Source organism: Salvelinus namaycush, chromosome 20 (genome assembly GCF_016432855.1).
Source record: "Salvelinus namaycush isolate Seneca chromosome 20, SaNama_1.0, whole genome shotgun sequence".
Taxonomy (NCBI): Eukaryota; Metazoa; Chordata; class Actinopteri; order Salmoniformes; family Salmonidae; genus Salvelinus; species Salvelinus namaycush.
Window position 1 is genome coordinate 22,148,696 of NC_052326.1, and position 24,836 is coordinate 22,173,531.

The 24,836-nt window shown below is 42.4% G+C and overlaps 1 protein-coding gene across 1 annotated transcript in view; it reads right to left on the reverse strand.

Annotated features, from left to right (window-relative positions):
- The window catches only part of igsf21a (immunoglobin superfamily, member 21a), a 279,462-nt gene that overhangs the window by 32,037 nt on the left and 222,589 nt on the right, over positions 1-24,836 (reverse strand). Inside the window, exon 5 of the mRNA XM_039016801.1 lies at positions 9,531-9,646. Coding sequence (XP_038872729.1) covers positions 9,531-9,646 — 116 coding nt within the window. The remainder of the gene's footprint in view (positions 1-9,530; positions 9,647-24,836) is intronic.

Genomic DNA, 24,836 nt, shown 5'->3' on the forward strand with positions numbered 1-24,836 from the left:
CACATTATGAAAATAATACACTGATCACTCTAACGTTCCTTTAAATTTGTAAATACACCTTAGGTAGAAGAAATTGAAATTGATATCTTCATATTCACAAGTCAAACTGATCCACCTACCTAAAATACCTAACCGTCCAGTTTTCACTTACTTTAGGTTAGGCCTAATCAGCATGCTCAAGGCAATGAAAACCCCATTGTTATAGAGATGTCTTGAGCAGGCTACTTTTTGGGGGGTCAGCATATGAGTCTTGCTGCTGGCTGTAATTTAGACAGTGGGCAGTGGTAGCTGTGCTGTAATGAGAAGCTGTTTGTGGTTTTCAATGGTCTTTCTGCATGGTCCTTCACAGTGGAATTAAGTGATTATCAATCACGCCTCTGTTCTACATTGCCAAATGCTTCAGACAATGGAGCCAGAGCACACACCACCTACTTCAGTCGGATTCGAGAGAGCTTCGACAAACCAACAAGGAAGTCATTCTGAACGCCCGCCAAAGAGCAATGCATTGGTGGTGGCGAAATTAAGCTGGTGCGTGTGGCATGAGGTAGGCTCTGCATTCCGCCTGTGAATAGACATTGATGAAAAGCACCTGCACTTCAGATAGTGCCAGCCTTAACCCCCTGGCCCTAACACCTCGACTCCAAAGCTCATTTGAAACATAACAATTAGCGTTGCAAAGCTACCGGTACCTTACCGAAGTTACTGGAATCTTCAGTAATTTTGGTAATTAACAGACAATCTATGGCAATCTATCATAACTTTGGTAATTTATACTTGAATAACTTAATATATATATATATATATATATATATATATATATATATATATATACTGTATATATAGTATTCATTTTGTATATCTGTGTCCATTTTGTCCATGAGTGTCTGTAGATAGACCATATGGTTCAAGAGAAAATAGCCTAATTAATGAAAAAAACTTTTTTTTTTCAATTAACTCTGAACTCTTCCAACATTTTACTTTTTTCACAACTGCTACCAGTTTGATGCCAAAACATTTACAACAAATACATACTGACATCCTAGAATAAATAAAAGTGTAAAAAATATATATAAATATTTCATGCTGAAACCCTCATATTAAACACCAATGGTATTCACTAAGTTGATGCTTTATATTTAGGATATAGTTTTACAGCTCTGTCAATCTATTTTTGATTTGAAAATCATCTTATTTAACTATTTCATATATTTTGCATGTGATGAGGCCACAAAGAGGGCCAGAAAGGGCTCCTGAGTGGCGCAGTGGTCTAAGGCACTGCATCTCAGTGCTAAAGGCGTCACTACAGACCCTGGTTTGATCCTGGGCTGTATCACAACCGGCTGTGTTTGGAGTCCCATAGGACGGCGCACATTAGGGTTTGGCTGGGGTAGGCTGTCATGGTAAATGAGAATTTGTTCTTAACTGACTTGCCTAGTTAAATAAAAAGATAGAATTACAGACACCTGTAAAAATAATAAGTACCCAAAAGGGCCACTAGATGTATTGTTATAGATTACATAAAATCCTTGAAAAATACCCAAAATCTGGTAATTTACTGGCAAACTTTGAAGGTTTCCAGTAATATACCCTCCCTTTGCAACCCTAGTAACAATAACCCTTTCTCTTCACTCAATGGCCCAAATATACCTTAATGTTGCCACAATGAATCATTGTGCTGTCAGAAGGCGAGAGAGAGAGAGTAAAAAAGCGAGAGAGACAGAGAGAGAGCACATGAGAGAGAGAGTAAAAAAGCGAGAGAGACAGAGAGAGACAGAGAGTGACCTGTTGCCACAAGAAAAGGGCAACCAGTGAAGAACAAACACCATTGTAAATACAACCCATATTTATGCTTATTTATTTTAACTTGTGTGCTTTAACCATTTGTACATTGTTACAACACTGTATATATATAATATGACATTTGTAATGTCTTTATTGTTTTGAAACTTCTGTATGTGTAATGTTTACTGTTAATTTGTATTGTTTGTTTCACCTTTGTGTATTGTCTACCTCACTTGCTTTGGCAATGTTAACACATGTTTCCCATGCCAATAAAGCCCCTTGAATTGAATTGAATTGAGAGAGCACATGAGAGAGAGAGTAAAAAAGCGAGAGAGACAGAGAGAGAGCACATGAGAGAGAGAGTAAAAAAGCGAGAGAGACAGAGAGAGCACATGAGAGAGAGAGTAAAAAAGCGAGAGAGACAGAGAGAGAGCACATGAGAGAGAGAGTAAAAAAGCGAGAGAGACAGAGAGAGAGCACATGAGAGAGAGAGTAAAAAAGCGAGAGAGACAGAGAGAGAGCACATGAGAGAGAGAGTGAGACAGTGAAAGAGACAGAGAGAGAGCACATGAGAGAGAGAGTGAGACAGTGAAAGCGACAGAGAGAGAGCACATGAGAGAGAGAGTAAAAAGCGAGAGAGACAGAGAGAGAGCACATGAGAGAGAGAGTGAGACAGTGAAAGAGACAGAGAGAGAGCACATGAGAGAGAGAGTGAGACAGTGAAAGAGACAGAGAGAGAGCACATGAGAGAGAGAGTGAGACAGTGAAAGAGAAAGAAGCTTAATCATCTCTCATTATTAGCTGTCATTATCCTTCCCGTTTTCAATCAATGGTTACTTGTGCTCTGAGGATTCTGTAATGGATGTCATGAGAACTATTACTATTATGTGAATAGCTTGTTAAAAATATCTAAAACGGAAGATGATGCACCTTCTACAGTACCTAGTGACAACAACAACACGCTTGTTCCTTGTATAATAAGGTACAAAAAGACAAATGAAGCGTTCTGGTGAATAACTGGTGAAAGAAAGGAATGCACAGTCAGTGCACAGCTCTTTGTATACAGCCATTGATTAAGCTTACATGTTACATTTAGTCTCAACCAGTGATGTAGTGGTACAAAAATATGTTGGTAAAACGATCGTTGGTTGCAGTGAAAAAATACATGACTTTTCTGCAAATTATGGGTAAACTGTAAACAACCTAAAAAACTCCTGCCTAGAAACAAATGGTGGCTGAGCACATAAGCTGCAATGTGAAAGGATGTAGGCTAACCAAAACTGTTGACCAGTTAAATGGTTTGTATAAACACAGAACATGCTTTGATAAACATTTAGAAAAGCATCTAAGACTGGGCTTGCAAAGATATGACAGAAAATAAAGCTGACAACAGCTAGTTTTGTATTAAGATGCCAAGCAACAGCACTGACAAAGAGAAAATTAGTGTCATCAAAAGGCAGAAAGGCGTTTGAAGTTGCAGTCACAAAACCCAGGCCAATTCAGTTTTCGCTCAGAAAAAAAGGTTTAGATTTGTTCTTAAAGGAGAACAACTGCTTGTCACTTGGGAAAATCAAATTAAATCAGCCAAGACCTCAGAATTTTTTTTGTAGACCTTCAGAAGTCTGGTTCATCCTTGGGAGCAATTTCCAAACGCCTGAAGGTACCACGTTCATCTGTACAAACAATAGTACACAAGTATAAGCACCATGGGAGGACACAGCTGTCATACCGCTCAGGAAGGAGACACGTTCTGTCTCCTAGAAATGAACGTACTTTGATGCGAAAAGTGCAAATCAATTCCAGAACAACAGCAAAGGACCTTGTGAAGATGCTGGAGGAAACAGGTACAAAAGTATCTACATCCACAGTAAAACGAGTCCTATATCAACATAACCTGAAAGGCCGCTCAGCAAGGAAGAAGCCACTGCTCCAAAACGGCCATAAAAAAGCCAGACTACGGTTTGCAACTGCACATGGGGACAAAGATTGTACTTTTTGGAGAAATGTCCTCTGGTCTGATGAAGCAAAAATAGAACAGTTTGGCCATAAAGACCATCGATATGTATGGAGGAAAAAGGGGGAGGCTTGCAAGCCCGAAGAACACCATCCCAACCGTGAAACACAGGGGTGGCAGCATCATGTTGTGGGGGTGCTTTGCTGCAGGAGGGACTGGTGCACTGCACAAAATAGATGGCATCATGAGGATGGAATGAAATGTCCTTGTTTTTGAAAGAAAAGCACATTTTTTGTCCACTAAAATAACACCAAATTGATCAGAAATACAGTGTAGACATTGTTAGTGTTGTAAATGACTTTTGTAGCTGGAAACGGCAGATTTTGTATGGAATATTTACATAGGCGTACAGAGGCCCATTATCAGCAACCATCACTCCTGTGTTCCAATGGCACGTTGTGTTAGCTAATCCAAGTTTATCATTATAAAAGGCTAATTGATCATTAGAAACCCCTTTTGCAATTATTGTTAGCACAGCTGAAAACTGTTGTCCTGATTAAAGAAGCAATAAAACTGGCCTTCTTTAGACTAGTTGAGTATCTGGAGCATCACAATGCTGTGTGCTACTCCCTTCACAGTGCAAACTGGCTCTAACCAGAATAGAAAGAGGAGTGGGACTGAGCAAGAGGACAAGTACATTAGAGTGTCTAGTTTGAGAAACAGACACCTCACAAGTCCTCAACTGGCAGCTTCATTAAATAGTACCCGCAAAACATCAGTCTCAACATCAACAGTGAAGAGGCGACTCAGGGATGCTGGCCTTCTAGGCAGAGTTGCAAAGAAAAAGCCATATCTCAGACTGGCCAATAAAAATAAAATATTAAGATGGCAAAAGAGCACTGACACTGGACAGAGGAACTTTGCCTAGAAGGCCAGCGTCCCGAGTCGCCTCTTCACTGTTGACGTTGAGACTTTTGAACTGTAATGTATGTGACAGGGTCTTCAGACAATCACGGATTACAAAAAGAAAACCAGCTCCATCGCAGACATCGACGTCTTGCTTCCAGACAAATTAAACAATTTCTTTGCGCGCTTTGATGACAATACAGTGCCACCAACGCGGCCCACTACCAAAGACTGTGGGCTCTCCTGCGTGGCTGACGTGAGTAAAACATTTAAACGTGTTAACCTTCGCAAGGCTGCCGGCCCAGACGGCATCCCTAGCCGCGTCCTCAGAGCATGCGCAGACCAGCTGGCTGGTGTGTTTACGGACATATTCAATTAATCCCAATCCCAGTCTGCTGTCCCCACATGCTTCAAGATGGCCACCATTGTTCAGGTTCCCACGAAAGCTAAGGTAACTGAACTAAATGACTATCGCCCCGTAGCACTTACCTCTGTCATCATGAAGTGCTTTGAGAGACTAGTCAAGGATCATATCACCTCCACCCTACCTGTCACCCTAGACCCCCTTCAATTTGCTTACCGCCTCAATAGGTCCTCAGACGATGCAATCGCCATCACACCCTATCCTATCTGTACAAGAGGAATACCTATGTAAGAATACTGTTCATTAACTACACCATAGTACCCTCCAAACTCATCATTAATCTTGAAACCCTGGGTCTTGACCCCACTCGTTGCAACTGGGTCCTGGACTTCCTGACGGGCCGCCCCCAGGTGGTGAAGGTAGGAAACATGTCCACTCCGACTGATCCTCAACACTGGGGCCCCACACGGGTGCGTGCTCAGCACCTTCCTGTACTCCCTGTTCACCCACGACTGCGTTTCCATGCACGCCTCCAACTCAATCATCAAGCTTGCAGACGACACAACAGTGGTAGGCTTGATTACCAACAATGACGAGACAGCCTACAGGGAGGAGGTGAGGGCCCTCGGAGTGTGGTGTCAGGAAAATAACCTCTCACTCAATGTCAGCAAAACAAAAGAGATGATTGTGGACTTCGGGAAACAGCAAAGGGAGCACGCCCATATCCACATCGACGTGACAGCAGCGGAGAAGGTGGAAAGTTTTAAGTTCTCGGTGTACATATCACCGACAAACTGAAATGGTCCACGCACACAGACAGTGTAGTGAAGAAGGCGTAACAGCGCCTCTTCAAACTCAGGAGGCTGAAAAAATGTGGCTTGTCACCGAAAACCCTCACTAACTTTTACAGGTGCACAATTGAGAGCATTCTGTCGGGCTGTATCACCGCCTGGTACGGCAACTGCACCGCGCACAACCGCAGGACTCTCCAGAGGGTGGTGCTGTCTGCACAACGCATCACTGGGGGCAAAATACCTGTCCTCCAGGACACCTACAGCACCCGATGTCACAGGAAGGCAAAAAAGATCATCAAGGACAATAACCACTCGAGCCACTGCCTGTTCACCACGTTTCCACCCAGAAGGCGAGGTCAGTACAAGTGCATGAACGCTGGGACAGAGAGATTGAAAAATAGTTTTTATCTCAAAGCCATCAGAATGTTAAACAGCCACCACTAGCACAGAGAGGCGGCTGCCTACCTACACACTTGATATCATTGGCCACTTTAATAAATGGAACACTAGTCACTTTAATAATGCCACTTTAAGAATGTTTACATATCTCGTATTACTCATCTCATTAGTATATAATGTATACTGTATCCTTCAATATCTATTTTTTACAATCTATTGCATCTTAGCCGCTCTGTCACTGCTCATCCATATATTTTATACTTATATATTCTCATGTCATTCCTTTACTAGGTTGTGCGTATTAGGTTTTGTTGTGGAAATTGTTAGATATTAGGTTTTGTTGTGGAATTGTTAGATATTACCTGTTAGATAATGCTGCACTGTCGGATCTAGAAGCATAAGCATTTCGCTACACTCACAATAACATCTGCTAACCATGTGTATTTGACCTATAAAATTTGATTTGATTTGATATTTGCTACAGAGCAGGAAGAGCAAATAATGGCCATGCATAGTCAGCATTTAGTCTTTATCCTCTTATGGCTGCAAGCCCGAGGTCGGTACACCTATGACAACATCCCCCACCCCCCCCCACACTGATTAGCATCGCTAGCATAGCGTCACAATTAAATAGTAGCATCTAAATATCATTAAATCACAAGTCCAAGACACCAAATGAAAGATACAGATCTTGTGAATAAAGCCACCATTTCAGATTTTTTAAATGTTTTACAGGGAAGACAAAATATGTAAATCTATTAGCTAACCACGTTAGCAAAAGACACCATTTTTCTTTGTCCACCATTTTTTCTCTCCACCAGTAGCTATCACCAATTCGGCCAAATAAAGATATTGATAGCCACTAACCAAGAAAAAAACTCATCAGATGACAGTCTGATAACATATTTATTGTATAGGATAGGTTTTGTTAGAAAAATGTGCATATTTCAGGTATAAATCATAGTTTACAATTGCACCCACCATCACAACTCGACTAGAATAAATACACAGAGCAACGTGTATTACCTAATTACTAATCATAAAACATTTCTTAAAAATACACAGCTCACAGCAATGGAAAGACACAGATCTTGTGAATTCAGACAATATTTCAGATGTTCTAAGTGTTTTACAGCGAAAACACAATAAATCGTTATATTAGCATACCACATGTGCAAACGTTACCAGAGCATCGATTCAAGCCAAAGAGAGCGATAACGTAATCATCGCCAAAATATATTAATTTTTTCACTAACCTTCTCAGAATTCTTCCGATGACACTCCTGTAACATCATATTACAACATACATATAGAGTTTGTTCGAAAATGTGCATATTTAGCCACAAAAAACCGTGGTTATACAATGACAAAACTAGCAAAACTAGCCTGAAAATGTCGGGCGCCATATTTGACAGTGATCTTGTCTCATGATTAACTATTCATAAACTTGACTAAAAAAATATAAGTTGGACAGCTATCGAAAGACAAATTAGTTCTTAATGCAATCGCTGAATTACATTTCTAAAATTATCCTTACTGTGCAATACAGGGTTCGCCAAGCGAAGCTATACCAAAGAAAATGGCGGAATATGCGTTTAAAATTTTTCGACAGAACAACGATTTATCATCTTAAATATTTCTTACTATGAGGTGATCTTCCATCAGAATCTTGGGCAATGTATCCTTTCTTGGGTCTAATCTTCTTTTGGTCGAAAGATGTCCGCTTGTCCGTCGAAATGCCCACTAACGTTCGACCGGTACTGGAAACGTGCCCAAAGCTTCAAAGTGCATCACCAAGAATTGCCTCAAAATCGCACTAAACGGATATAAATTGCTATAAAACGGTTTAAATTAACTACCTTATGATGTCTTTAACACCTATAACGAGTAAAAACATGACCGGCGAAATATTACTGGCTAAACCCAAGCTTGGAAAGAGAGCAGGTCCAACGTACATCGTGCGTCAGGCGCAGCAGGAAAAGAACGGTACATCCGGTCTTTGTCGTTTTATACAGGCCCTGATTGCGCAATCGACTCCATTCAAATTGTCACCTCTTACTGACATCTAGAGGAAGGCGTAGGCAGTGTTTGTAGCATCATAGCCTTCACAGGGACTTATGAACTGACCTGGGAGCAGGGGCCAAGATGTCTGAAATCTCACACCATATCAGGAAAAGTGCTGTAGAATGAGTTCTGTTCCACTCAGAGACATAATTCAAACGGCTATAGAAACTAGAGAGTGTTTTCTATCCAATAATAACAATAATATGCATATTGTACGAGCAAGAATTGAGTACGAGGCCGTTTGAAATGGGCACCTTAAACAGAGCTACTCAATACTGCCCCTGCAGCCATAAAAAGTTAAACTACCTTCTATATGTATTTAGATAGAAGATTACAGTCTGACCAAATCTGTAGAAGCATCAGTGATTTGATGAGTCATCACCATCTCTGAGTTGATTCTCCCTATTACCAGGGCTACTCGGGGAGTCTAATGAACAGAGTACAGGCATATTTGGAGAGATGGCCTTTCAGATCTATCTCATTTCCTCCAACAAGGTTGGTAGAGAAGTCCAGCAGCGCAAGAGTGTAATGACTGTGGGATCCTTATACCAGAGTGCTAGGAAGACCATGGAATGTACTCATGTGGCTTTATATAACCAGTCAGTCAGTACCTGAGAGACGGAAATCATGTTCACCTTGTATTCACCTCTCACTGGGTTTATAATTGCAGGAGATAAGCTGTGAGATGGATCTGGAATACACTATGATACACCCGTGGACCATGATTAATGGACCAGTAGGGATGAACAGCGAGTGGCGTCACTCAAGCAGCTCATATGCTAGAAGACAGAGGAGCATGAGGATTCAGCTATCTCTACTACCCTGTCTGCCATCTCAAACAGTTGAGGGAATAGCATTGGGGACCATTACGATGTCTCATGGCAAATCCTGGTACAATCATTATTAATGATTCACTTTGTGATAAGATTAATGATTCTAACTCGGACTACACGTGTGTCTCTGGTTGATATTTTTTCAAATAATCTCTATAGTGATTACATTGCCTGGTGTATTTGTAGTAATTATGATTCACAAGTCAAACTCTTCCATAGAAATGTATCTCTTCAAACATCCCCCTCTACAACTACTTTTCCTCATACTGTATGCTTCAACCGTGACTGTGGTCATGGCTCAATGCAGTGGGGCACACATGACTGGAACCTTTCAGAATTATTGTTAACAGTGAATTGGCTTCAAGTCATATGTGTGTCTGGCCCTGTATATACTGCACTGTGTGTGCACTGTATAGCATGTTCAAGTGCCTCACCGAAGGTGCAGGTTTGCCTCCCTTTGCAGTGCACAGCAGAGTGAAGTTCTGGGCCTGGTACCGGCTGAATGGAGCTGGACAGTTCTCTGCCGAAACTGAGATGTTGTTTGGAGGTGCTGTGGAAAGAGAAAAGGACAGGTTAGGCAACAACACATGACAGCTAAACGCATTGACACTGTGTGCTCAGGATCGTTTGTGTCATAAAGCAGGGCTGTTGGCTAGGGCCCTATGCTGTGTTCAGGATCACCTGAACACAGGGGATCCTGTGGTCCAATGGGGCTGGTTGAAGATGTGGAGCGGAGCTCATGCATATCATACAGTATCAGCAGTCTATCGTCTGGCTGTCTTAGGGGAAACCTACAAGCTTGTCACTGCAAAAGTAAAACATGTGAGCACGACTTCACAGCAGTGTGGAGCAATGGGAGTTAAGCTGAGGAAAAAGGAAATAGACCCAACATCAAATGAGATGCTTAACATGTGATACATGTTACAATACACTGGTGGTGCTTTTTTGAAAGCAAGTTCCTAAGATAGAAACCTTTCACTGAATGTGTAAATCAATAACAAATGAATCAAGGCTGATATAGAAGTGGATGACTAGGCGTGTGAAAAGGGGTTGAGTTGAATAAATGGATGAAACACTATGTAAATTCAGATGGCTGTCACAGTGACAACATCAGTTGAGGAGGATGTCTAAGTCTAAGACATCTGCATTTCCTTGCTACTCTGAATGTTTAATGCTTTCCCAGTTGCTGCATTCTCGTGGGTGGCATTAGATATTCTGTCTGCTATATTATCACATGAAACACTTCCTGTGAATTTCCTTTCACACCCGGCGTAAAGGAAGCAGAATGAGGCAGTAGCACTGTTCTGGTCCGTTTGACTTCTCTGAGCCTTTACAGGAAATAGAAGCAGCGTGTGAAACCAGGGGAGAGGGTTAAAAGAGAGCCCAGTGGGAGTTCCGCCATGAATCTCTCAATTGATAAGATCCCACATCAGTAGTGCTGGCCTGGGAATAGAGCCGTTTCATGTGTCACTTTTACGTCTAAATCCATTTGGGGGTTTCAAACAAAGATGCCAAAGCGATTAATTGATTAAAACGAAGGGGGAAAACGTCTGCTGGCCAGTGTGCCTTTCATTTCCACACCTCTTAATTGCTGATTGATGCAAGACGTATGGCTGGAAATTAATATTAGAAAACTCCATTAGCTGTCTAACAGAGGCCGGTCTCAAACAGGAGCATGATTAGCTGTTAGAGGCATCACAGGTGCAGATGGCCAGGGCTAGCAGTAGAGCCTAACATTACATGTACAGTAGCCATACATTTATCTAATCAGTTCTCAATTGTTTTTTTCCCTCTTTCTGCATTTCACAATTCCTCTTCATCTTCATTCTATTTCCAGATTGAAACTAGAATTTCTACTGCATGGTAGAACATCTACTGCATGTAAAAACACTTGTAAAATGTGATAAGCGGAAAAGCCATAGCAGCTATGTTTTCTAGACACACGTGAACAGTGACCAACTCATTTCATATTCAACAACAATATCCCCTAGTTGTGTAAGACATCCAGGGCAGAGTAATCTTTTACACTTTGAAGAGGATGTCAATGTCTTTGACAGCTGAGGTTTGTCAAAAAAAAAAAAAAACCTGAGCGCAACTGGATAGACCAGCCAGAGAGACCAGGCCTCAATGCTGTTAAACACAAATAATATTGAACATTTCTGCCTATTCTCTGTACATGTAAAGCTTCACATTCTAGTGCTATGCACATGCTGCTTAACTTTGTGCCTGTGCATCCTGACTGCTACAGCCTCAGTAGCAATATTTATCACTGCATTAAATACAAAGGCAAAGCGTGTTTGAGAGGACATTTGAGAGAAGGCCTGGGAGGAGAATCAAAAGGACAACGGCTCTCAAATCCAGGATATTAATCTTATCAACCACTACATTTGAAAGTGTGTATGGTAAAACTCTGCTCTGAACTTATTGGCTACGACAAGGTCAGAGCCTTCAAAGATACAGCCCCTTCTCCTACATCTATCAACTCTAAAGAAATATAACATTAAAGTGGAAAACAATTTATTTTCCCTTCTCAGTCAACTCTACAGAACGGTTTATACCACTAACTGTCCAAGCCCCCCTCTCCCTCCTACCGCTTCCTCTAGACACCCTCAAGCACCATTACCCTGATGTCTTAAAAAAAATAACTGCAAATGGGATTGGAGAGTGTGTGGAGCAGGACCACGTTTAACAGAGCTCCCTGGGGACTGCTCTCTCAGGCCTGCTAATTAAGGGATTTAGTGCTCTGTAGACAGTGTGTGAACAAGGCATACTCCCAACATCCCCTTTTACTCAGCGTGTAGGTCTCAAGTCCACATCTCCAGGGTTCGAGGGAGAAAGGACAAAAGGAGAAGGTCACCTAGGTCATTCTTGGCTCCTTTTCACTGAACGTAATTTAGTGATAACTATTTAATGGATTTGTACGTTTTTAATCATGTGCTAAGGGGTCCCAAAGTAATCAGTCCAAATGTATGCATGGCCTCTCGTTTGTTTCAGTCTCCCAAGAGATTGTTAGAGGTGTTGTCCTTTGTGGCTTGCTCAAAATCACAGACAAATTACCTTCTTGACAAATGAACCTGTGTAAAATTGGACTCAATAATATCCATAACAGCTCTCTGTCATTGATGGTGATAAGCTACTTATCAGACTGTAGGGCGTTCTGACTCCAAGTGTCCATATGATCTAATTTGAGTAACATACTGTATCTCCTCCCTGTAAGTGGCAATTGGTGCTAAAATGTAACCTTTGTATAAAGTTATTATTGAGGAGTTGGAAACACACAGTGGGGCAAAAAAGTATTTAGTCAGCCACCAATTGTGCAAGTTCTCCGACTTAAAAAGATGAGAGAGGCCTGTAATTTTCATCATAGGTACACTTCAACTATGACAGACAAAATGAGAAAAAAAAATCCAGAAAATCACATTGTAGGATTTGTAATGAATATATTTGCAAATTATGGTGGAAAATAAGTATTTGGTCAATAACAAAAGTTCATCTCAATACTTTGTTATATACCCTTTGTTGGCAATGACAGAGGTCAAACGTTTTCTGTAAGTCTTCACAAGGTTTTCACACAATGTTGCTGGTATTTTGGCCCATTCCTCCATGCAGATCTCCTCTAGAGCAGTGATGTTTTGGGGCTGTTGCTGGGCAACACGGACTTTCAACTCCCTCCAAAGATTTTCTATGGGGTTGAGATCTGGAGACTGGCTAGGCCACTCCAGGACCTTGAAATGCTTCTTACGAAGCCACTCCTTCGTTGCCCGGGCGGTGTGTTTGGGATCATTGTCATGCTGAAAGACCCAGCCACGTTTCATCTTCAATGCCCTTGCTGATGGAAGGAGGTTTTCACTCAAAATCTCACGATACATGGCCCCATTCATTCTTTCCTTTACACGGATCAGTCGTCCTGGTCCCTTTGCAGAAAAACAGCCCCAAAGCATGATGTTTCCACCCCCATGCTTCACAGTAGGTATGGTGTTCTTTGGATGCAACTCAGCATTCTTTGTCCTCCAAACACAACGAGTTGAGTTTTTACCAAAAAGTTCTATTTTGGTTTCATCTGACCATATGACATTCTCCCAATCTTCTTCTGGATCATCCAAATGCTCTCTAGCAAACTTCAGACGGGCCTGGACATGTACTGGCTTAAGCAGGGGGACACATCTGGCACTGCAGGATTTGAGTCCCTGGCGGCGTAGTGTGTTACTGATGGTAGGCTTTGTTACTTTGGTCCCAGCTCTCTGCAGGTCATTCACTAGGTCCCCCCGTGTGGTTCTGGGATTTTTGCTCACCGTTCTTGTGATCATTTTGACCCCACGGGGTGAGATCTTGCGTGGAGCCCCAGATCCAGGGAGATTATCAGTGGTCTTGTATGTCTTCCATTTCCTAATAATTGCTCCCACAGTTGATTTCTTCAAACCAAGCTGCTTACCTATTGCAGATTCAGTCTTCACCGCCTGGTGCAGGTCTACAATTTTGTTTCTGGTGTCCTTTGACAGCTCTTTGGTCTTGGCCATAGTGGAGTTTGGAGTGTGACTGTTTGAGGTTGTGGACAGGTGTCTTTTATACTGATAACAAGTTCAAACAGGTGCCATTAATACAGGTAACGAGTGGAGGACAGAGGAGCCTCTTAAAGAAGAAGTTACAGGTCTGTGAGAGCCAGAAATCTTGCTTGTTTGTAGGTGACCAAATACTTATTTTCCACCATAATTTGCAAATAAATTCATTAAAAATACTACAATGTGATTTTCTGGAATTTTTTTTCTCATTTTGTCTGTCATAGTTGAAGTGTACCTATGATGAAAATTACAGGCCTCTCTCATCTTTTTAAGTGGGAGAACTTGCACAATTGGTGGCTGACTAAATACTTTTTTGCCCCACTGTACATTAATATTCCTATGAATATGCACATTACTCAGGCTTGTTAATAAATCATGCATTTGTAACCATAGATTTGCAGGGTGGCAGGTAGCCTAGTGGTTAGAGCATTGGGACAGTAACCGAAAGGTCGCTAGATCGAATCCCAGAGCTGACAAGTTAATTATCTGTCGTTCTACCCCTTAACAATGCAGTTTACCCCACTGTTCTTTGGCAGTCATTGTAAAAAAGAATTTGTTCTTAACTGACTGGCCTAGTTAAATAAAAAAATGGTGTATATAATCAAATATTGCTGGGTGCTTATCCAGAAATGAATATGCACCAGTATTTTCAGAGAAAAAGTATTATTATTATTATTCCTAAGTAATTTCTTTCAAGAATTTAGATAAACAGGAATCTCAAGTAAGCAATTAAAGACAACCATTCAGAAATAAACCAATGCCCATAGTAAAGGAAAACCCCCACCAAAAATGCCTATCTAAGTGGTACCATTTTCTGCACAATGTTTTTGAAGAGCACGGATGTGATGGAGGTGGATCTATGTAGGCCACTAGATGATCCCTCGCTGATCACGTGATTACTTCAGAACCAGTTCCACCTTGTAGCAACAACAATGGTGAACAATGTACAGGTGCCCACAGATCAAATCATATCAAATAAAATATTATTTGTCACAAGCTCCGAATACAACTGGTATGGCAAATTCACCGCCCTTGACCACAAAGTGCTACAGAGGGTGGTGCAGCCCAGTACATCTTCAGAGGAAGACCCAAAAAATTGCCAAAGAATCCAGACACCCAAGCCATAGACTGTTGACTGCTAGCATCTGGCAAATGGTACTGTAGCATTGGCTCTCGGACCAACAGGCTCCGAGACAGCTTCTACCCCCAAGCCATAGGATTGCTAAATAGTCAGACTGCTAAACAGTTGATAGCCAAACTATTTGCACTGACTTTATCTTGCACTGACCCTACGTACCCTCACTAAACTATATACTGTATACAAACCACATAAAAACTCACACACATTACATTGACACTCAACTGCCGAGCAGTTGCCATACCAGGCAGTGATGCAACCCATCAGGATGCTCTCGATGGTGCAGCTGTAAAACCTTTTGAGGATCTGAGGACCCATGCCAAGTCTTTTCAGTCTCCTGAGGGGGAATAGGTTTCGTCATGCCCTCTTCAACAACTGTTTTGGTGTGCTTGGACCATGATAGTTTGTTGGTGATGTAGAAGCCAAGGAACTTGAAGCTCTCAACCTGCTCCACTACAGCCCCGTAGATGAGAATGGGGGCATGCTCGGTCCTGCTTTTCCTGTAGTCTGCAATCATCTCCTTTGTCTTGATCACGTTGAGGGAGAGGTTGTTGTCCTTGCACCACAGTCAGGTCTCTGACCTCCTCCCTATTGGCTGTCTCATCGTTGTCGGTGATCAGGCCCACCACTGTTGTGTCATCAGCAAACTTAATGATGGTGTTGGAGTCGCGCCTGGCCATGCAGTCATGACAAAACAGGGAGTACTGGAGGGGACTGAGCACGCACGCCTGAGGAGCCCCCGTGTTGAGGATCAGCGTGGCGGATGTGTTGTTACCTACCCTTGGTGGTGATGCAGCCAATCAAGATGCTCATGTTGGTCTTGCTGTAGAACCTTTTGAGGATCCGAGGGCCCATGCCAAATCTTTTCAGCCTCCTAATTGGGGAAGAGGCACTTCCGTGCCCTCTTCACGACTGTGCGGGTGTATGTGGACCATGTTAGATCCTTAGTGATGTGGACGACAAGGAACTTGAAGCAATCGACCCACTCTACAACAATCCTGTCAATACGGATGGGGGCGTGCTCTCCCCTCTTTCTCCTATAGTACACGATCAGCTCCTTGGCCTTACTGACAGTGATGGAGAGGTTGCTGTTCTGGCACCATACTGCTAAGTCTCTGACCTCCTCCTTGTAGGCTGACTCATCACCGCTGGTGATCAGCCCTACCATCGTCATGTCGTCAGCAAACTTGATGATAGTGTTGGAGTCGTGCGTAGCCATGCAGTCATGGGTGAACAGGGAGTACAGGAGTGGACTAAGCACACAGCCCTGAGGGGCACCCGTGTTGAGGGGCCCCTGTGTTGAGGGTTAGTGTGAAGGAGGTGTTATTGCCTACCCTCACTGCCTGGTGCAAGCCCGTCAGGAAGTCCAGGATCCAGTTGCAGAGGGAGGAGTTCAGTCCAAGGGTCCCTAGCTTGGTGATGAGCTTGGAGGGGACTATGGTGTTGAACACTGAGCTGTAGTCTATGAACAGCATTTTCACATAGTTCTGTTCCCTCTTGTCCAGATGGTAGACGGCAGTGTGAAGTGCAATTGAGATTGCATCATCTGTGGATCTGTTGGGGCGGTATGCAAATTGAAGTGGGTCTAGGGTGTCTGGGATGATGGTGTTAATGTGTGTCATGACGAGCCTTTCAAAGCACTTTATAACTACAGATGTTAGTGCTACAGGGCAATAGTCATTTAGGTAGGTTACCTTGGAGTGCTTGTAAACAGGGACAATGGTGGTCAGCTTGAAACATGTTGGGATAACAGACTGGGACAAGGATAGATTGAAAATGTCTGTGAAGACACTTGCCAACTGGTCTGCGCATGCTTTCAGAACAAGAATGTGGCGACTATAACCTCCCAACATCTGCCTTCCATTCATTTCTTTCCAACTCTCACTTTCCCCTCCTTGCCTCTTTTTACCTACCCTTTCCCAGTCCCCTCCCACTCACAAGGCAGGCAATACGCTTGACCTCATCTTTACTAGAGGCTGTTCACCTATGATCATTTGAGAGATATAAAGGTGAACCCTAAAGAGCATGGAGGAGAGGCACTTCATTCCCCCTGCGCCATGCCCTCTAAGACCATCCTACTCTACAGAACAAACTGCAAAAGGAACATTGAGCTGTTCTTTCAGGTTTAAATATAACCACAACATGAAGCCATGAAAAGGAAACAGAGGGAGTGAGAGTGGAGTGAGACAAGCAAAGACAAAGCCCACCCACTGGAATGAGAACACCTTAGACCCCAAAAGAAAGACTGCATACATTATTCATATTGTAAAATGACACAACGTAACACTTGCATTTGGAGTCAGACCCTCCTCTGACTCAGAAACGAGCTTAGCCATAATGAAAAAGGAAATGTCTCCATACTTTCATGCAGATTTAGGAGATATTAGTCCCTGACTTCTGAGTCAGAGGTCCAGGGAAGGCATTTTGCTGTTGCACATATTCCAATGTCTGATTGGCTCTATAGAAATGTATACATTCTCACAGCACTGTGTGTGCATGGGAGATGCTAAGATGATGAGAGCATCACTATAGCAGACAATGAAGCATAGACAGATGTTAATGTTAAACGGAATTTACCATTGTAACCAACCAACAAACAGCAGAAGCTCTTTTCTAATAACTGACACTAGCTCTTCAGATGGGACTTACTATGCACTTGAGAGCTAAGAAAACTTGTATACAGTAGTTACACCTCCACAATGACAGTAATTCTCTCAGATGAAACTAGAGTGGGGCTAAGTGAGACAATGACATGACAGCTTTGCCAAACTGCTTGCATATAGAGTTTTGAGAAGTCCTGCACTTGGAAGGGATACGATAGAAGGCAGAAGATGGAAGGCAGCCTAAAAAACAAGCTACAGTAAGTCCTCTCTGGGAGGGGGGACACGTTGAAATGAGTGCTGGTGAAAGGCTCCAAGACCTAAGTCTGTGCCTTTGAAATCCCCTTCACAGGACGAGCAGTACCAGGAGATAAAAGACACTGAAATGATTTTTAATCACTTTTCCATTGTGCTTTCAGCATTTGCATTTACCTCCGCCATTTCATTTGCATTCATCATAACTGCGCTGTCAGCTTTTATTGAGTTCTCTCACCACTAACGAACCAGGAACAAGGAGCAGGAGGGAGGGTAAGAGGGGGCTCCTTCAACTCTGGTGACTGTCAGGAAGAGGAAGAGGATGACACACACAGACAAAAGCTTGTGTCACTTTGAACTCATTTCCTAGTTAGGAAGCCCATTATTCAAACCAAAAGCTGTCGAAAATGCAGCATGTACACCAGTGGCGGTCGGTGACGTTTAAGATGAGGGAGGACACCTCTTTTATTTTTCATGAGCATGGCCTTATTTCTATTACAGAGTATTGGATGACTGTCATTTATATTCCATTCACCCTGTTCAATATAACATCGATAGGTTTGGGGTACTAAACTCAGCAAAAAAAGAAACGTCCTCTCACTGTCAACTGCGTTTATTTTCAGCAAACTTAACATGTGTAAATATTTGTATGAACATAACAAGATTCAACAACTGAGACATAAACTGAACAAGTTCAACAGACATGTGACTAACAGAAATGGAATAATGTGTCAAAAAATAATGTCAAAATCAAAAGTAACAGTCAGTATCTGGTGTGGCTACCAGCTGCATTAAGTATTGCAGTGCATCTCCTCCTCATGGACTGCACCAGATTTGCCAGTTCTTGCTGTGAGATGTTACCCCACTCTTCCACCAAGGCACCTGCAAGTTCCTGTACATTTCTGGGGGGAATGGCCCTAGCCCTCACCCTCCGATCCAACAGGTCCCAAACGTGCTCAATGGGATTGAGATCTGGGCTCTTCGCTGGCCATGGCAGAACACTGACATTCCTGTCTTGCAGGAAATCACGCACAGAACGAGCAGTATGGCTAGTGGCATTGTCAAGCTGGAGGGTCATGTCAGGATGAGCCTGCCGGAAGGGTACCACATGAGGGAGGAGGTTCTTTTCCCTGTAACGCACAGCGTTGAGATTGCCTGCAATGACAACAAGCTCAGTCCGATGATGCTGTGACACACCGCCCCAGACCATGACGGACCCTCCACCTCCAAATCGATCCCGCTCCAGAGTACAGGCCTCGGTGTAACGCTCATTCCTTCAACGATAAACGAGAATCCGACCATCACCCCTGGTGAGGCAAAACTGCGACTCGTCAGTGAAGAGCACTTTTTGCCAGTCCTGTCTGGTCCAGCGACGGTGGGTTTGTGCCCATAGGCGACGTTGTTGCCAGTGATGTCTGGTGAGGACCTGCCTTACAACAGGCCTACAAGCCCTCAGTCCAGTCTCTCTCAGCCTATTGTGGACAGTCTGAGCACTGATGGAGGGATTGTGCGTTCCTGGTGTAACTCGGGCAGTTGTTGTTGCTATCCTGTACCTGTCCCGCAGGTGTGATGTTCGGATGTACCGATCCTGTGCAGGTGTTGTTACACGTGGGCTGTCACTGCGAGGATGATCAGCTGTCCGTCCTGTCTCCCTGTAGCACTGTCTTAGGCGTCTCACAGTACGGACATTGCAATGTTTTGCCCTGGCCACATCTGCAGTCCTCATGCCTCCTTGCAGCATGCCTAAGGCACGTTCACGCAGATGAGTAGGGACCCTGGGCATCTTTCTTTTGGTGTTTTTCAGAGTCAGTAGAAAGGCCTCTTTAGTGTCGTAAGTTTTCATAACTGTGACCTTAATTGCCTACCGTCTGTAAGCTGTTAGTGTCTTAACGACCCTTCCACAGGTGCATGTTCATTAATCATTTATGGTTCATTGAACATCCATGGGAAACAGTGTTTAAACCCTTTACAATGAAAATCTGTGAAGTTATTTGGATTTTTACCAATTATCTTTGAAAGACAGGGTCCTGAAAAAGGGACGTTTCTTTTTTTGCTCAGCTTACATGATACTCAAATGTTCCCTATACCCATCATGGGGTTGCTATAACCTAGCAAATGAATGAAAGTTTACAACATAGGTGCACACAGATTGAGAGAAACATTTGAGGTGACAGACAATGACACGTTCAATACCTCTTAGTACACTCTTGCCTGCATCTAGCTGATCTAGGGTGTAATCATGAGTCCAACAGTTGCAAACCAGAGTTTCTATTGGACAAATTCAGGTACGTTTATCCCCGTTTTGTTCCGTTTGCTTCCGTTTAAGAAACGTTTTTCAACAGAATCTGCAGAATGAATACACCCCTGATCACTCATAAACACAGTTCACTTTCATAGCAGCCACGTTGTATTCCTTTTCGCATCTATGTGCTCTCCTCCTCTCACCTTTTCCCTTCGCTTGTGGACTTTAATGCACAACACATAAGCTGTAGGAGACCAGGGGAGAAAACATTTCCAAGCCAAACCATATCATAACCAATACACACAGCCTACATTGTTGTCACCATATTAGCTAAAGTAATCATAGTCAACATGGCTAACAGATATAACGCATTAGTAAACCCGCTACAATCATGCAGTTGTAACGTCCTGACCAGAGTTCTTATGTGTTTTGCTTGTTTAGTGTTGGTCAGGACGTGAGCTGGGTGGGAATTCTATGTTGTGTGTCTAGTTCGTCTGTTCCTGTGTCCAGCCTAATATGGTTCTCAATCAGAGGCAGCTGTCAATCGTTGTCCCTGATTGAGAATCATATATAGGTGGCTTGTTTTGTGTTGGGGATTGTGGGTGGTTGTTTCCTGTCTCTGTGTTTGTGTTCTGCACCAGATAGGACTGTCTCGGTTTTCACGGTTGTTGTTTTGTATTGTTGTAAGTGTTCACAGTTCGTTAAATTAAACATGTTGAACACTAACTGCGCTGCATTTTGGTCCTCTCCTTCATCCCAGGAAGAAAGCCGTTACAGCAGTAACATTACAGTGTACAGTCAGTCATTAAGCAGTTAAGCTGTTACACCGGTGGGCACCAGTGACAGTAAATTAGTAGAACCAAAAGCTTACCTTGACTTAGAAGAGTTCCAGTGTTATGTTGGATAGTCATAGCCAACTAGCGAACATAGCATACCTCTGTTTGAGCAGGGTGTCTGAGTAGGCTAAACCAGCTAGCTGCATTTGCTAGCTAAGTAAGTGAAACTGAATGTGAAAAAGTATCTCTCTCTCTCTCTCTCTCTCTCTCTCTCTCTCTCTCTCTCTCTCTCTCTCTCTCTCTCTCTCTCTCTCTCTCTCTCTCTCTCTCTCTCTCTCTCTCTCTCTCTCTCTCTCTCTCTCTCTCTCTCTCTCAACCTTCAATTTTGAAGAAATTAATTTGTTACAAATTGTTCAGCTATTGTTTTTATCTCTCTTTAGGTCAACTACTCACCATATTGTATGTATATTGCAGCTGTAGCTTATCTGACCCTTTGATTGGGTGGACAACATGTCAGTTCATGCTGCAAGAGCTCTGATAGGTTGGAGGATGTCCTCTTGAAGTTGTCATAATTACTGTGTAAGTCTATGGAAGAGTGTGAGAACCAAGTCAATGTACCCAGAGGAGGATGGAAACTAGCTGTCCTCTAGTACACCATGGTCCTTCATTGAAAAATAGTGTTTTAATCAATTATTTGGTGACATAAATATATTTAGCATAGTTTTATCTAAAAATGACCCTTTTAAATTAAAAACTATATTTCTTAATGAAATTTACTGAGGAGGATGGTCCTCCCCTTCCTCCTCTGAGGAGATTCCAATGATGTACACATACTATGTGTTGGAGAGCTTCTGTGAGTGCATGTGTATGTGTGAGTGTGTCTTTGTAAACATATGGTTTCATTGATATACTGTATCACCTAGCTGGAAGGGCTGTCCCAGAGAAATAGAAGTGCAGGTAATTTAAGTAACCTAATCTATGCTCCTTTAACTGTTAGCCCCAAGGGTATTGTCTGCAATAATCATATGCACATAGAATTTAATCCCACTTTTTACACTGAAACTGTCTGCCTTAGGAAGAAGCCCACTGTGGGCAGCCCACTACGTACCATTGACTCAAATCTAATTGTCACTGACACGTTTACCTCGGATCAGCCTCTCAGAATAGCTCTAAAAATAAAAAAGCAACCCAGAAAAGGACTAAATTATAGCCCATATTGACATATGTCAACTGAGAAACAAAGTTCATGAAATTCACAACTTTTTAACATCAGGAAACATAAATTTTCTATTAATCTCTGAAACACACTTACATAATTCATTTGATAATCAAGTAGTAGCTATACATGGCCAAATAATATATAGGAAAGACAGAAATACAAATGGTGAAGGTGTTGCCATGTATGTCCAGAGTCATATTTATGTTAGGCTGAGAGAGGATCTCATGTCAGATGATGTGGAAGTAATATGGCTACAGGTCAATCTGCCTCACCTAAAGCCTATTCTCGTAGGAAGTTGCTATAGACCACCAATGTGCAAAAAGTCAGTATTTGGACTATACAGTGGCAAGAAAAAGTATGTGAACCCTTTGGAAATACCTGGATTTCTGCATAAATTGGTTATAACATTTGATCTGATCTTCATCTAGGTCATAACAATACACACAGTCTGCTTAAACTAATAACACAAAAACAATGATATGTTTTCATGTCTTTACTGAACACAGGATGTAAAAATTCACAGCGCAGGGTGGAAAAAGGATGTGAACCCTTGGATTTAATAACTGGTTGACCCTCCTTTGGCACCAATAACCTCAACCAAACGTTTTCTGTAGTTGCGGATCAGACCTGCACAACGGTCAGGAGGAATTTTGGACCATTCCTCTTTACAAAACTGTTTCAGTTCAGCAATATTCTTGGGATGTCTGGTGTGAACTGCTCTCTTGAGGTCATGCCACAGCATCTCAATCCGGTTGAGGTCAGGACTCTGACTGGGCCACTCCAGAAGGCATATTTTCTTCTGTTGAAGCTATTCTGCTGTTGATTTACTTCTGTGTTTTGGGTTGTTGTCGTGTTGCATCACCCAACTTCTGTTGAGCTTCAATTGGCGGACAGATAGCCTAACATTCTCCTGCAAAATGTCTTGATAAACTTGGGAATTCATTTTTCCGTTGATGATAGCAAGCTGTCCAGGCCCTGAGGCAGCAAAGCAGCCTCAAACCATGATGCTCCTTCCACCATACTTTACAGTTGGGATGAGGTTTTGATGTTGCTGTGCCTTTTTTCTCCGCACATAGTGTTGTGTGTTCCTTCGAAACAACTCAACTGTAGTTTGATCTGTCCACATAATATTTTGCCAGTTGCGCTGTGGAACATCCAGGTGCACTTTTGCAAACTTCGGACATGCAGCAATGTTTTTTTGGACAGCAGTGGCTTCTTCCGTGGTGTCCTCCCAAGAACAACATTCTTGTTTAGTGTTTTACGTATCATAGACTCGTGAACAGAGGTGTTAGCATGTTCCATAGATTTCTGTAAGTCTTTAGCTGACACTTTGGTTTTTCTTAACCTCATTGAGCATTCTGCATTGTGCTCTTGCAGTCATCTTTGCAGGACAGCCACTCATAGGGAGAGTAGCAACAATGATAAACTTTCTCCATTTATAGACAATTTGTCTTACCGTGGACTGATGAACATCAAGGCTTTTAGAGATACTTTTGTAACCCTTTCCAGCTTTTTGCAAGTCAACAATTCTTAATCTTAGGTCTTCTGAGATCTCTTTATTTCGAGGCATGGTTCACATCAGGCAATGCTTCATGTGAATAGCAAACTCAAATTTTGTGAGTGTTTTTTTATAGGGCGAGGCAGCTCTACCCAGCATCTCCAATCTCATCTCATTGATTGGAATCCAGGTTAGCTTACTCCTGACTCCAATTAGCTTTTGAAGTTGTCATAATTATTGTGTAAGTCTATGGAAGGGTGTGAGAACCATGAGCTTCATAGGATTTGAGTTAAAGTCAATGTACCCAGAGGAGGATGGAAGCTAGCTGTCCTCTAGTACACCATGGTCCTTCATTGAAAAATAGTGTTTTAATCAATTATTTGGTGACGTTAATATATTTAGCATAGTTTTATCTAAAAATTATTTTTTAATGAAATTTACTGAGGAGGATGGTCCTCCCCTTCCTCCTCTGAGGAGCCTCCAATGATGTACACATACTATGTGTTGGAGAGCTTCTGTGAGTGCATGTGTGAGTGTGTGTGTGTGTTTGTGTCTTTGTAAACATATGGTTTCATTGATATACTGTATCACCTAGCTGTAAGGGCTGTCATTAGCCTAGGGGTTCACAAACTTTGTCCAACCTACACTTTGAATGTTTAAATTGTGTATTCAATATAGACAATAACAATAAAACAATGTGTGTGTTATTAGTTTAAGGACACTGTGTTTGTCTATTGTTGTGACTAAGATGAAGATCAGATCAAATGTTATTGTCAGGGTTTTCGCTGCTGGTCATTCGAGTCAAGTGCAGGAGAGCAGAGATAGGTGATCAGGCAACTTTTTTTGCCAAGAGCAATAACAGACGAGCGCAAACAGCTACAACTCAAGCCAACCGGCAAAAGTGACAAGCGCAAAATACCGTCAAGAATACAACCATAAGTTTCACCAAAATTTCCCCAATAGGGTACAGGCAATGCCCAGGGTGAAAAAAACAGACTTGCGTGATACAATAAACACAAAACAAAACAATTCCACACAAAGACATGGGGGGAACAGAGGAATATATATGCAGTGTGATTGGGGAATGTAAACCAGGTGTGAGGGGAACAAGACAAAACAAATGTAACAATGAAAAGTGGAGCGGCGATGGCTAGAAGACCGGTGACGTCGACCTCCGAACGCCGCCCGAACAAGGAGAGGAGCCGACTTCGGCGGAAGTCGTGACAGTTATGACTAATTTATCAGAAATCCAGGTAATTCCAAAGGGTTCAAATACTTTTTCTTGCCACTGTATGTATATGATGTTGGATAATATACAGTACCAGTCAAAAGATTGGACACAGCTACTCATTAACTTCTCTAGGATAGGTGGGACGGTAGCGTCCCACTTGGCCAAAATCCAGAAAAAATGTAGCGCGCCAAATTCAAATATATTACTATAAAAATCTATCTT